We start from the raw sequence: 14,700 nt of genomic DNA on the forward strand, positions 1-14,700 counted from the left end.
GCAATTTCAAACCTACACCCGACTCCACAGAATTGGCTGCTATTTAAGAGTAGATTTGTGCCATGTTTTTAAATATATTTTGTAGTCACAGCTTTTAATTAACTATAATAAATGTGCTAGTGCTACATTCTGTCCCATAATAAAAGTGTTAACCTTGGGGACTCCAACTGCAGTCACCGGCAGTGATTATCTTTTCAGTGCGACAAAGATAAACACTGCAATGTTAAACTAATTAAACACGGACAGTATGTCGTGTTCATAAGTGATGAAGAGTCGAGACTAAACCACAATTTAAATGGACTAGCTACGCCACCATCATCATCATCGTCGTCAGCATCGTCATCATCACCAAGTGACAGAATGTTTACGTGCCTCTTTTACTACACTATGAAAGCTCTGTGAGTGTGAAAGGTCACATATCCAACAAGCTCTCGTGCAGGCCAGGCAAATATTTCGGCCAACGTATTACTTAAGCATGGGTTCTTTACTGTTGTGACAAAGCCTTTAATAGAATAATGATGTTGCCATTTGTTTGGATACCTAAAGATTAACAATAGACAGACTGCAGTTTATTGGCTGAATTCGCACTTAAAATTCTTGTAAAGCAAAAAATAAATGGGTCTTGTAAATTAGACACGCCACAGAAAAGACACAAGGCCTCGTTATACTTGTGAGTGAGGCAATGGCGGAAACGTTACGGCGGCGTGCCGCTCGTGTGTTTGCCTTCTTGTGCGCAATACACATCACAATACAGATCGAGTTGATTTGAAAATGTGCTGCAGTTTCACTCCAAATCTGGGTGCCGTTACGGCTGTTATTGGCTCGGACGCCACAGAGTGGAGATTCTTCTGCATGTTATGGCCAATCCAGGAAGTCGTTTTTCGTTAAAAGTCGGGGGAGAGTTGGCTCATCACCATGGCAATTATTTAATGCCAATTTGCAATGGTTACTGTTGGCCGTATCTCGCCAAAACACAACAGCTCCGTGCTTAGCGAACACTGTTTTTTTTGTTGTTTTTTTTCCTTCTCGTCACCCATAAACACATCCACACAATCACATACAATCCTGGTCTCCCGGGCGGCATGTAGATACGTGCCGCCTGCACTTACAAACACAGTTGCCTTCACGGAAACTCTCCGGGAACGGGAAAACCCCCCCAAAACAGAGTACGCCATCAAACGGACCAATCACGAGCGATGTTATGCCATTTACGGCGTACAAGAATTGGAAATGTGTGCGCTGGCCACGAGCTACGACGTATTTCTCACGTGGTGTATGCCGGTCATTAACGCAAGAGCAAACGGAGAAGTATAAACCAGTATAAAAAAAAAAGTGCTGAAAACAAGTGCTGAAATTATACACCCCAGGGCCCAGTTGTTCAATTCTCGGTTATTTTAACCACGGTTTAACTAACCGCCGGTTAAATTCTTAACCCACCGTTAACTAACCGGCTGTTAAATATGCGTTGTTCAAAACATGGTTAGTCACGCCGTTTATTAACGGCACGGTCAAAGTTAACCGTGTCGTTTATGTCACTGGTTAGCACCGATATCCCTCACAATTCCTCTCTTTGTTTACTTCCGGGTCGGCGAAAGCAATGGATACTATCCAAATGACCGCTGGCACTCAATGAAAAAAAAAGAAGCCGGAAGTTTTCTGCTGACGAAGAAAACCTTAAACAATCAATGGTTGAAGTAATTTAGGAGTTTTCGTAACATTATTTATTTTTAATTCATCATAATTTATTTTTGTTTTCTCCGTCCATTTTTAGAACTTGTCTTAAAAAACACATTTTTATTCTTTCTCTTTTGACTCAGCATGAGACTTGAAATTTTATTACTGCTAAGAGGTAACGTGTGATTAACTCTTCATCAGAATAATCACCAACGTCAAAGTCAAGCCCACGATAGACTCTTTTTCTTGCGCTCAGTGGGCATCATGAAGGCAGCATTAGCCACGAAACAGAGTTAACCACACTGTTAAAAAGTTAGCGGCGGTCCTTAGGTGTGTTAACTTTAACAGAAAGGTAACAGCCGGTTAAAGTTCACAGAATTTTGAACAACAAGATAACAGTGTCGTTAAAGTTAACTGTCGGTTAAATCTACTTAACCAATGGCTAAAGCTATAACCGAGTTTTGAACAACCGGGCCCAGGTAAATATCAACAGTCAGTCAAATACCTCGATGTCTGGCATCTTTTTTTATCCCTACACATCCCTACATGTCTACTATTAGCCTTAATACTTCTGTGGTTGGAATATATCCCACCGGATGGCCGTGGGGCTGTCCACATCCACGGCAAGAGGCGCTAGCCACTAGCTAGCTCACGAAAATAACCGGGGAAAGTCAACCGTTTATTACACACAGCATCACACATTATTCAGTGCCTTAAACTACATTGACAGACATTTGTGAAATTACGCATAAAGCTTTTGCTTTTCCTTCAAACATATGAAAAACACAATATACATAACACCTGGGAAATCAGTTTGGAAATGCGTTCCAAGCACATACTGGTTTACTCCGACCATTCGGAACTTGCAGTGCACCGAAAATGGAACACCAGTGCGCGCTGACACAATTAACATTAACACTGACCTGTGCACTTTAGTAAAGAATATTAATTCACTGCACAAGTACGACAGGTGTACACGTACATTGGGTGTAGTTAAAATTCCCTCCCCATCCCCTTTTTAATCCCACTGATTTCCTTGGCCTCAATTTGTGCCTATCCAGAATGATAATTAGAACCATCTCGGATATCATTACTTTTATGCTAATATTTTAAGAGCATGCAATGTTTGACCTCAGCAGATTGGACACTTTTGTTCATGATTAAATCATGCAATCATACAGGAAACTTTGAAGTCGGTGCTCAGCAGATAGAAGCAACGCCACTGATGCCAACAAGAGGGTAGATTAGCGAGCACTGTAACAGTTTGTGTTGCAGCTGTGGACGCTACCCAACGCGCAGCCGCCGGGAGTAAGGGAGATCTGGGCTGCCTCTCAAATGCCAGCCAGAAGGATGGCTAATTGTAACTGGGACGAAGAATTAATGACAATTAGACCTGAATGGAGATGGATGTGGAAGGGGCTTGCTCTGCATAGCAGGCAAAACAATAAAAAGAACACATGAGGAACACTAAACTTGATTAGCTAGCCCGCCTAGCTGCCTTATCCCACAACCTTTAAATACTGTGAAACACAGAACAGTTTAATACACTTATTCTAGGAAATTATTTGAGCTTGAATGGATTTTCCATGTGTTTAATGGCAGGTGGCCAGTTATACTTGCTAATTAGTTGGTGTAATGTAAGTTATAATGTAATGGAAGTTGAAAGTCATGGCACATTAAAGAACACTGTGTGATGTAGTTGTATTGGCGTATTGAAATATTTGAGATGGCAGAGAAATTTATAATTGGGGTTGAGCACTGACTGAGAAACGGGGGGGTTGGTAGATCGAATATGTAATATAATATATAATAAAGTCGATCTTGTTTCTATGGAGTGATCATCTTGTGTAGCGCTGAAATCTAGTCTGCCAACATATTCCAAGTACATTAAAGCTATATGAATTAGTATGTAATGAGCTGAACACACGGTCGTTGTACTTGCTATAAAACGGCCGGAAAAGCAATCTCACTTGCAATACATAATACAAGAGTGTTTGGAGTATTTGCAGCACTGAAGTCTAAACACAGAGGATAAGGACATAGGGGTAGGTTGACTAAAGGTTTGCGTAGCTTTTGCTCGGTGCTAAGCGGTAAAAATGGAGCAATCCGGGAGTGCCTAATTCACTAAATACGCGCAGATGGGGAAATCCGTCACTAAATGCGCTGCCAACCAGATTCCGCTGGTGTTATTTGCGCGTATGTAAATTAGGTAATTTGCATACATTTGGTGCATAATATGCCCAACCCAATGCAAATGAGACTCATTGATATACAGCGTCTAATTCACTAACAGCCACACTGAGTTTGAGTGACGCAAATAACGTTTATAGAAGGCTGGTGTAAACTCGGCGCTTTCTCGATCCTGGGGTCATAACAGTAGTGCATGTTGGCATGGAGATGGTGCCCGTCCCCCTCAGGCTGATCACTCAGAGAGGAGAGAGAGTTGGGGGGCATTTTTCTATGTTGGTTTACAACACGTGATGTAACCCGGGCTGATTGGCATAGGATGTGGGGGGAGGGGCATTTTACGATCATTTTTACATGCCAGATGCATACTGTATGCCCACGTCAGCCTCTGAAAATATATATTTTTAAAATGATCGCACCAATAATTTGTACTTTATGAATGAATGACATCGTTGTCGTCCTCTCTGCTCGGTACAGCTTAATGGCGCGAAATGAGGAAAACGCTTCTGCACCTCTCGGTCCAATCTCGCTTCTGATAATGTTATCTTTCTCGCAACTGTTACTATACTACCATGTTCTTGGCGCACATCCATTACCATGTGTAGTAAACCAGGCGCAAATGTGCTGCCAGATGTCAGTTTTGTGGGCGTGTTTGCGCTGGTATATGATTTGAGCAATATCCTTAGAGAAAAGGTGGTTAACTGGGAGCAGACTGCGGGTGCAGTTGTGGAGCAATATTTCGCACTCTTAGTGGACACAGCGCATTCTTAGTGAATCTACCCCATAGTGTTTTACACTTCAATACCATCCACAAAATGTGAAGTTTGTGATTTTGGAACCCATGTTACCAATTAAAGGAAGTTGACAAATTTAGCCCCAATCACACGACTCGATAAAAGCTCCCCTTTTGTGAAGTTAGAATGTGCTGCATTGATTTGATTTGAATAAAAACATCTCCTACTCTGCATCTTTGCAACCGCATAGGTTTAAAAATTCTTCCTCTAGTATTCACGTTAATTGAAGACTAAATTCTCCATGGGAGGATAACACGATAAGCTAGCTGTTGTGATAGTTTTAATGCTAAGTACAACGGAAAATAATATTTAGCTCTCCAGCAACCAACGTCATAGCCAACATTAAAAAACCATAGTGTTAATCATAAATGAGCCATGCTTTTTCGGAATAAAACCTATTTAAAATGTTTGAAAGTATTTCTTATGTATTAAATCTGTAATGGAACTTCCCGTGGCTTTACACTGTATGGAAGCATTTGAGACGATTAAATCCTGACAGTCGCCTGCAGCGCAGCAGAACAGATGCTGGATAAAGCCACAGCTCATCATCGGAGAAGCGTTCGGCCAAAACCGTCACGCCGAGACATGCGGCTGCCCACTGTGTTTACATTTTGTTCAAACACATTCGCATGACGCCAGGCTGCCGCCACAAACTAGCCATAGACAATGTACATTAGCTTACTCATTTTGCCCGGTTAAGAGATGTGAGATTATCTCTGCTGATTATTCTTTTCAGACTAGCCTTTTTCAAGTTTTGTTTTTGAAAAGCATATCATCTTTGTTGTATGTTTCCATTATGACATGGAAATGTGTTATAGAGGTAGAATTATAACAAGATAAAGCTCCCTTATATCAACCAGCCTCTGCAGGAAGATTTGTGTTGACGTGTATACATGTGGTAGACCTATCGTAGTTAGCAAGTCTGCCTGCTAGTACTGAAGTTGAGGATTTGAATCTTGGTTCTGGCCTTCTGGATTCTCTCCGGGGACTCCGGCGTCCTCTCAAAAACATGCAAAATGTTTTCCGGTAGTTATCTGAAAAATTGAAACGTGTGAGTGACGGTGTTCACTCAGCATGCCACAATGAAAATTTCTCCAGTGCAGCCCAAATAAACATACGATGCACCCATCCTGTGTGCTGTTGCACCATAACATTGGCTTATATAGTTTGGGATTTTTCATTATACTGTAGTTTGTATTTCATTTTGGCTTTTTTTTTTTTTAAATTCAGTTTAAATTAGTTTTTTTAAGAGTAGGTTTATTTTTTATTAGTTTGAGTTTTCTTGAAATTGATTTGTGTGTTTTTTTTTTGTATTTTCGAAAGTTGAGCTCATACGTTTACAGACCTGTATGTAAACGCATGAGCACAACTGTATATGGAGTTCAGTAAGTTTGTGTAATAAATAATGTCAGCTACAATTCTCAAACAACTGTTTGACCTTCCTTCATTTTAATTGACAAAAGGCGTTTTTCCACCAACAAGACCAGGAACTTTGAGTTCTGGGTAAAGGGAGTTCTTGGTGGTAAAAGTTCTGCAGGGAATTTATGATTTGTGTTTCCACAGCGTCTTGCAGTTCTCAGAATTCAAATGAGTTTGATTGAGTCCAGCCGATGTAAAAACAACACCTGAAAATTTGACCAATCAGCTGTGGTCATTGCAGCCCGCCCCCTCAAAGTTACAGCCTGGCTCAGCAAGACCCTGCTGTTGAGATAGTACTCTGATGGCCCCTGGGGAATTTAATTACCCTGTAATTGTTGTTGGTGGAAAAACATGCAAACTGAATTTTACCAAGGTAAACTGAAATGTTCTCCAAAAGTTCCAGCAGTGGAAAAACACCTAAAGATGAAAATGAATGACATTTTTACTGTAATTATACTTGTAGTTAGTTTTAGTTTTATTAATATTGCAGTTTTAATTTTTCTAAAAGCATTTCCATTTTTATTTTGTTCGTGTATTGCACTGCACTTCAAACTACCTGTTGCAATTTAACATATTTTCTGTTGTGACTATGTTTTGGGTTGGTCCATTGGATCATTTTGATGTTGTCGGTTGCTATGCAGTTACTATGCCTCGTCCTGTGTTTCTCACTCTTATTTTGTCATATAGACCTTTATTCTGTTATATAGAATTGAGCTGGAGTTGCGGAATGAGAGTTTTGTCATTAGGTCGAAATCTCTTGGTCAAGGGTTCTTCGTCAAGTCAACATCAAGTGTTTTCTTCAAGGCCGTCTGCATCGAAAAAGACTCTCTGTGCTTCAACTTCTATGTCCTATCTGCTTTTGGGTCCAAATTCTGCACCTCACACCCGTGACATAATGACGGTTCCTGTTACCACTTTTTTCCCCATTTAGTTTGTTGTCTGGTGAGACCCAGTGGACATGGTCGCATGGCGACACACTAAGAGTGGGCAGCAGGGGCCCATTCAAACAAGCAGACAGACAGCCAGACATGCTATGACCTTCTAAATCTTACCTCATCTGGACGAGGGCTATTTCAGGAAAGAACACAGGGCCCATGTTGCCTCTAGCGTTCACCTGTTACTACTCTTGCTTAGCCTACTTTTACTTTGCCTCTGGCCTTCCTTGTCACTAATCTCCTCTGTGCTGTCTGCATCGACAGCATACAATTACAGGCTACTTTAGTTATCCCTGCTCAATTGAATGATAGCCAACAAATAGATAATACTCCGTTGCTCACTTATCCCTGTCAGAGAGAGATTCATTTAACGGTGCCTTTATTATTTGTGGTTGTACTTTTCAGTGCCACGGAATAGCACCACATCATACTTAGTGCTCCTTCACATATTTTGGGGAACATATTTATACAGAAGGGCAAAATATTGGCAACAGCTCTGTGACTATGATGCAGTGCAGCTCTATGCAAATTACGACAACACTAATGGAAGTATTAAATCAATAGCCGTCTTCCCATAGAATGTGAATGGATTTATGTCTCCCAGCTCTGTATAAACGATACTAAGATGTATCACAGAAGAATGAGGACAGTCAGGTTTGCCCTCAAACTATGATTAGCAGCCCCAATTTGTATTTGTACCAGCTGATGCTGCGAACAAATATGTCACATGCAGGCAACAGCAACACAATCATTTCTCGGAGGCTAAAACTAGAAAGACATGCATATTTACCCATATACAGTATGCTTTAATCTTTCAATGGCTCAGTGGTGAGTGGTTGTCTCCCATCCGTGAGGTTGTGGGTTCGAGCCTCACCCCTGGTGACCATGTCAAAGTGCCCTTGCGCAAGACACTCAACCCCAATTTGCTCCCAGTGGACATGGCAGCACCTTGCATGGCAGCAGCTGACCACTGATGTATGAGTGTATGTGTGAATGTGAGGCTTAAATTGTGAAGCACTTTGGGCACCATATGGTTAAAGCGCTATAGAAAAAGCAGTCAATTTAGTTTAAAAATCATTTTGATTGATTGATTGATTTGAGTCATATAATTCAGGAATGGCCTCAATTCCAACAAACCACCTTTAAAAAAAAAAAAAAAAAAAAAAAAAGATAAAAAAAGGAGGAGATAATATTCAATTTCCTCTACTAATGTGGACCTGCACAATACTCCCAGTTATTCTGGATTCTTTTTTTCCAAAATTTAAATGATTCTTTATTCAGTGTTACAATAATAATAATAATAATAATAATAATAATAATAATAATAATAATAACAGTAATAATAATAATAATAACAATAATAATAATAACAGCAACAACAACAACAACAACAACACAAATAATAATAATCTGCGATTGGCTGGCAACCAGTTCAGGGTGTACTCCGCCTACTGCCCGAAGCCAGCTGGGATAGGCTCCAGCACCCCCGCAACCCTTGTCAGGAATAAATGGTCAAGAAAATAGATGGATGGATAATAATAATAATAATAATAATAATAATAATAATAATAAACGTTTTTTTTGGCGGGGGAGTCAATTCTTGTCATGGGAAATAAATAATGGCAGTATCAGTATTTTTTTTTATACTCTTTTGGGTTTACAAAAGAAATACAAATATATATTTGTTTTTCTTATGTTCCCAAAGCATTTCAATGGTTGTCAATTTTACGCAGATTTTTGCTATTTGCCGGCAGGCACGTATTTTGTCCATAATTAAAAAGGCATTTGGCAATGGCAAAGACGATGAAAAAAAATGTAACTTGCCCATCCCTGATATAATTTATTACATTATTTATGACTTTACCCAGAATGTAAACGCAGAACATTTTCATGACCTAAAGGGGTGACGTCAACAATGAGAATGCTGGTCGGTCAAATCTTAAAACAAATTATTGTGGATCACACAGTCTCATCCATCTCTTTACCCTAAACCTGAGGAGGAGTCCTCTAATCTGGAGGAAGTCCGAACTTCCCTTTGGGCTGGAAGTCTGGAGGTCCAAGCCTCTGGAGCCCAGTTGAAGAAAATACAAATGGTATTCACCTGTACCTTCTGCGCCCGCCGTTTGTCTGCTCTCTGGTTCTGGTGATAGATGCGGCTAAAGTTGGACACGATGACAGGAACAGGCAGGGCGATTACCAGTACCCCGCTCAAAGAGCAGATTGAACCAAAGATCTTCCCTGCGATGGTTTTCGGAACCATGTCTCCATACCTGCAAGAGGGTGAAAGGGACAAAGAGCAGCTTAGAAAGATTTGTATTACAAGCATGGCAAAACCTCGATGAGCTCAACTGTAAAGTCACCAAAGTTGACCCATGACTGACTTGGGATCTTGGAAAAAAAAAAGTCATTTTGATTCATGGCAATGGTGGCCAAAGTGAGATCTCTCCCCCTCCCTACAAGACCCCAAATTCTATGAGTTAGTCAACAACTCACCGACACCATTAACTTTTAAAGGAAAATGTTCAGCTTAATTCTGTGCGATAAATCTGCAAGTGATCTCATTGCTGATGCACAAGGCAGACAAAATAATTACAGAAAACATTACTTTTCTCCCAGTGGAGAACCTAAAAAAATAAATCTCTCTCTGAATCACAATTTATTTTTTATTTTAAATATAATTTAAGAACAAAAGCTGCAGGAAGTTTGTTTACAAGCAGTATTTCTAACCTAAAATGATGTCTTGCCAATTGTATGACAACAGATTCAAAATTAATGCAATATTTAAAGATATACACACTCACCAGGACCAACATAAGATTGTAATTTGCAGTAGTCAATTGCACTGCATAAAGCAGACTTGTTGAACAAAACACAAGCAGACAGTGCAGAAAAGCAACTTGTCAAGCATCATATACGTTTTCATAACATAACATAGCTCAGTGAATTTGAGTTTGATTGTCACTGAAAATATAATACGGAAGGTGGCTTACAGCTGAGCGAGAGCGAAAGACAGCAGCAAAATATAGCAAAGCCTTGCCTTTGTCTCGACATGTCACCCCTGCAGAAAGCAAGGTGATGTGCCAGACAGTGAAAATAGAAGCATACTTGAGTGGTGAGGGAGTTCTAGTGGGGATAAAATGTAGAAAGGTGCAATCACCGAAGACTCCACCAAATCCCCCACCTCAATCATACAGTATGTGCTTTCCCTTTGTTTGTATTGACCGGATCTTGACTGCGTATTCTGAGGAATGCAATCTAGTAAATGAAGTGCAACATGATTTAGTGACCATATAAAATGCACTTTCAAAGCAAAGCGTGAGTTACAACATTAAACAATGTTAAAACACATATTCATTACCCAAATGCAAAATGTTTGACACTGAAGTCGTACGCATTGATTAGAGCCAAAAACTGATTATGGCAGTACGGCATGTTTGCATCACAACTGTTTGCATGTTGTCGTCTGTGAAAGCTCTACTTTCCTCGCTCATTCCACATCTTGCAACTTCACTAGAAATTTAAATTGATACGAATGTGAGCAGTCCACAGCGTAGCCCGTCTCTTGACAAAAGTCAGCTGGGATTGACGCAGGCTCACCTACAGCCTTGTTAAAGAAATCAATCTATCAAGCCGTGCCATTGGCAGCTGATTTTCAAGCAGCAGTCATGGGATGGAGTCATCCTGTGATTGGCTGGTGTTAGATAGCCATAACAGTACATCAATCCATGTACTCAATATGCTGTGGGAAAACAATGATAAAAAATAAAGCATGTCGAAAGGGAATTCTTTAGAGTCACTTCTACAACAAGTCTTTGTGCATTGCTTCTTGTCTGTCAATCCGTTCTCAACCGTATGCAAGTCTGTGAGATTTACTGTATAAGGTACAGTCTCATGGGTCTTCATAGCAATATAGTGTCCTACTCAGAATTCCATCTCTGATGTGTCTGCAATGTACAGCCTTCAATGACCCCGAGTGCAGCACAATAAATCTAGTCCGTTGCGATTATTACTATACGAGTGGCTCAGCATTACGGGGAATGACTTAAATATGAACAGTTTAAATTAAGACGTCAAACTCTTTCACACGCCTTTGCCTCTTTTGCTTATCTACATGTCCACCATTACAGACAATGAGTACTCTTATTCAAGGAATATCTGTTATTCAGTTTGATGGACATGCCAAATGAGATGTAAAAACACACATCAGTCACATCAAACACATCCTACACATAGTAAACTATAAGACGGAAACAGGGAAGTATTCATCGTTCTCGACGAGAACCTTAATGGTCTTTTTACCCAAATTAGGCAACAACAAGCGCCGCATAACAGTTAATCTCCTCCCCTCCTCAGAAAATCTTTCCATTAGAAGGAATGAAAAGCTAATCATATTCATCTGCAAGCCGTCTATAATGGGATGCCATCAGATTGCTTTATAGAGGCTCTCCTCTTCTGATACTACAGTCAATTTGCCGCCCCCATTTAGTCAAGCTGGCCTGTCTCCGATGATAACATCTCTCAGCCATTATATACGGCACAGAGATAAAGATTTGCACACATTAAAAAGAAAACTGGTAACATGATGCAAGTGCATGTGTGCGACAAGCAAGGTTTGATACAATTTATTTCCTTCCTGCCTGGATGAGCTCTTGCGTCTGCTTCCGACTCGGAAAGACGACATCGGAGCTGGAGAATGAGCTAAATGTTTCACATAGAGAAATAAAATGAATAAGCAGTGAAAGGGAAGCATACTTGAGGGAGAGAGATTTTTTTGCAGATGCACCGCCAGTTCTCTTTACAAGCTTTTGCTTCTCCTGCTAAGGCTGGTTAGTGATTCTCAACTTCAGCTATAAACAAATACACATCTTGCCTCTGTACATACATATGCATGCATGCACACAAACACAGGTTGAGGTGAGAAGGTCAAACTTTGGTCAAGGTTGTCACAGCACACGCGAGGTTTCGATGTTAAACGCTTTACCTCGATGATGAATGGAGTGGGGGGTGCTAAAAGTGCTTTTGTGATGGTGTGATTGACAGCCTTAATGTAGCACTACGGAACTTTTAAACCTTAATAAACTATTTTCATAACACGTTATGTGTGAGGGGCCAGAGGTGGTAAGTCCAGAATGTAAAAATCCTGGCGCAGTTCGGCTTTAGCCAGAGGTGCTTCTACACAACAACAGGTAAACGAGCTCCCAGGGATCTCGTTCAGTAGAAGCACCTGTGGCTAAGGCCAAACTTTGGCAGAATTTTTACTTTGTGGACCTGGATTTGACACCTCTTGTGATGGGGGAAAAAAAGGCACAGCACACCACTGTCAAAACCTCATCCAAACTGGGAAGTATAGAGGAGGAAGCATTGTGGTTTGGGATAGTGTTATTGCCTTAGGGCAGGGGTGGCAAACTGCGGTCCTCGAGGGCCGGAGTCCTGCAGGTTTTATAGATTTCCCTACTCGTAGTGCAGCTGATTCCAATTAACAGGCTCGTTATCAGGCTTCTGCAGAGCTTGCTGATGAGCTGATCATGAATCAGCTGTGTTGAAGAAGGGAAATATCCGAAACCTGCAGAACTGCGGCTTTCGAGGACCGGATCTCGCCACCCCTGCCTTAGGGTCTGGATTCATTTCTATCATTGACAGAAAAATGAATTCCTAAGTTTCAAGATAATTTTGAAAGTGAACTTATGACCATATGCCGACCGTTTGAAACTTAACAGAAGATCTGTGATGTAACAGCACAACAACTCAAACGGGCAGAAGTAAATCAACAACTGCATGGCTTTGAGAGAAGAAAATAAACCTTCTGGTCCAGTCAGAGTGCTTTCCTCACACTAAGAATATGGGAATGGTACAAAATTAAAATTCCACCCTGCACTGTGAATGGTCCATTGTGCATAGATGTGACTTCGGTAAAGATGACGTCACATATTATGACCAAAACATGCGGAATCAGGTAAGTCCAAAGTGTTCACATATTTTAGTTTGCATTTCCAAACTCGTATCAAGTATCCAGACAATTTCTGAAAGGGTTATTTTAAGCATTGTTGTCTCTTTTGCTTTTTTACAGCAATGTGAGGCACCCGAGTAACAGGACGCCCTTGATCTAATCCTCCTTCGACCCATTTATTTCATCCATCTATTTTCTCTACAGCTTATATTCATTAGGGTTGTGGATGTGCTGGAGTCTGTACCAGTTGACTTCGGGTGAGAGTAGCCTGGATTTAAAACCCCAACCTCAGAACTGTGAGAAAGATTTGCTAACCACTCGTCCAGCATGACGCCACCATTTTTTACTCGTATCTTAAAGCACATTTGCATATTATCACAATAGGCTTTCATAACAGATAAATGACATACAGTACATCACATTGTAATGTCACTACAGTATGTGAATTTATGTTGAATTCAATGGACTTGTTTTTCCATGCAAGTTTGGACTCAAGTGCACAAGTACCCGTTCGTTTCTGTCAGATAATGTATTTGCATCCAGATTCCAGAAGATGTCAAACGTGGCATCCCAACAACAATCAGCACTTGTCAGTTGAGCGCAGTGACAGGCTGCCTCTTCAGGCCTCTAACCTTCAAACAACATCCATCTGTATCACCATCTGACTTTTCATGGCCAGTCACTCAACGGGGAAGTAACTAGGGTGAAACATGGCTCTTTGGAAAAGGGACATAAGGTCTACTATGATCCAGCTAGCAAAGAGCAGGTACATAGATCAATCAAAGAGGATGAGGAGAGACCAAGAGAAAAAGGTCAAGATGAGAGTAGATTGAGGAAAAACAAATGAAATTTCGGACTGTGCAATGGAGGATGATATGCTTACCTGGATTAGACCAAGAATATATTTTAGTTTAGGTTAAAGCAAGGGGATGTTCTGAATAGTGTTGCATTGTGATTGACAGCAACAATTACAAATGTCTTTGATTCATGGCTATTAAGTGTAGAAGCTCTTATGTGGGGCAGGCTTCAAACTACCCTGAAAAAGAGTTTGCTGCATTATGGAATGGCCAACATGCTATACTGCCATTGTTCTATTTTCCTCCAAAAATTCTCCATTATGCCATAATTTCAAAGCAGTTAAGGTTACAGCATTATGACTACAATTTTTTTTTTTTTAAGATTCAATAAAACCAAAGCATTTCCCAGTAACAGTAAAAATTAATCTCCCAATCTACTAATGAAAAAAAAAAAAAAAAACTACTTTCTTTCGGCTATATTCTCAAAAGAAGCAAACAAGCAACACTGAAGCCACTGGTCATTGCTAGCCATTTTTCTGCTGCAAAGAGCAATGGGCAGTTTGGGGCAAAATCCAATTCCTTGGCTTTACGGTTTGTGCCTTGGCCAGACATATCGGTTATTTCCCCATTTGCATTTGCCAAGCGACAAGTAGGGAATTCAAGAAAGAAACACACAGATAAGTTGATAAAGTGAAGGGTATTACTCGTTCACTTCGCTGCACAGTGTGGAAAGGTCATTATCATCACTCACTCCGCACCCAATCTTATACTGAATCACACTGAAGGATTACCATCATTTCTCTGCAACATACTTCCAGTTACTTTGACACTCCCCCACCCAGTGCTGACTTTTCATATCTCTGTACTTTAGGCTTTAACTTTTAAAATGGAGAATGTACACTTGGCTGTAGTGTGTAGGAGACTTTCACAAGACAATACACAACCTC

The 14,700-nt window shown here is 40.5% G+C and overlaps 1 protein-coding gene across 1 annotated transcript in view; it reads right to left on the reverse strand.

The window, feature by feature from the left end:
* The window catches only part of kcnd3 (potassium voltage-gated channel, Shal-related subfamily, member 3), a 148,147-nt gene that overhangs the window by 10,359 nt on the left and 123,088 nt on the right, over positions 1 to 14,700 (reverse strand). The window contains exon 3 of the mRNA XM_077513530.1: positions 9,111 to 9,279. Within this exon, the coding sequence (XP_077369656.1) occupies positions 9,111 to 9,279 (169 nt within the window). The remainder of the gene's footprint in view (positions 1 to 9,110; positions 9,280 to 14,700) is intronic.

This window comes from Festucalex cinctus, chromosome 2, assembly GCF_051991245.1.
Source record: "Festucalex cinctus isolate MCC-2025b chromosome 2, RoL_Fcin_1.0, whole genome shotgun sequence".
Classification (NCBI taxonomy): Eukaryota; Metazoa; Chordata; class Actinopteri; order Syngnathiformes; family Syngnathidae; genus Festucalex; species Festucalex cinctus.